The sequence below is a fragment of the Eimeria mitis genome, genomic scaffold, assembly GCF_000499745.2.
Source record: "Eimeria mitis Houghton genomic scaffold, Emh_scaff6408, whole genome shotgun sequence".
NCBI lineage: Eukaryota > Apicomplexa > Conoidasida > Eucoccidiorida > Eimeriidae > Eimeria > Eimeria mitis.
In genome coordinates, this window is record NW_013574577.1 from 2,087 (window position 1) to 2,670 (window position 584).

The 584-nt window shown below is 48.8% G+C and overlaps 1 protein-coding gene across 1 annotated transcript in view; it reads left to right on the forward strand.

The window, feature by feature from the left end:
* EMH_0087350 (Os02g0511500 protein, related, related) overlaps positions 1 to 307 on the forward strand; it is a gene marked incomplete at both ends in the record, with an annotated part of 2,031 nt that extends 1,724 nt beyond the window's left edge. The window contains one exon of the mRNA XM_013501147.1: positions 203 to 307. Coding sequence (XP_013356601.1) covers positions 203 to 307 — 105 coding nt within the window. The remainder of the gene's footprint in view (positions 1 to 202) is intronic.
* Between the last annotated feature and the right edge of the window lie 277 nt (positions 308 to 584).

The window sequence follows — 584 nt, forward strand, 5'->3', positions numbered from 1 at the left end:
TTGCTGCTGTTCCTATTGCTGCTACTGCTAATGCTCCTCTTGCTGCTGGTGCTGCTGCAACTGCTGCTATTGCTTCTGCTCCTGCTCCTGCTGCTGCTGCTGCTGCTGCTGCTATTCCTATTTCTGCTACTGCTAATGCTACTCTTGCTGCTGCTGCTGCTGCTGCTGCTGCTGCTGCTGCTGCTCAGAGAGAAGACTGCAGGAGAACTTGCTGGATTCTTTGCCTACTCTGAAGGCGCTACAAAAAGTACAGGAGGGCGAGGGCACCGCCCACCTCATACTCACCGGGGGAAACATAGACACCTAAACTTTAGCTGCCTATACACCCCAGATATACTATACTTAGCTGCCTATACACCCCAGATATACTTAAGTTTTGCTGCCTATACACCCCAGATATACTATACTTAGCTGCCTATACACCCCAGATATACTTAAGGTTTGCTGCCTATACACCCCAGATATACTTATGTTTAGCTGCCTATACACCCCAGATATACGCAGCTCCCTATACACCCCAGCTAAACTAAACGTTACCTCCCTATACACCCCAGATATACTTAGCTCCCTTATACACCGCAGAT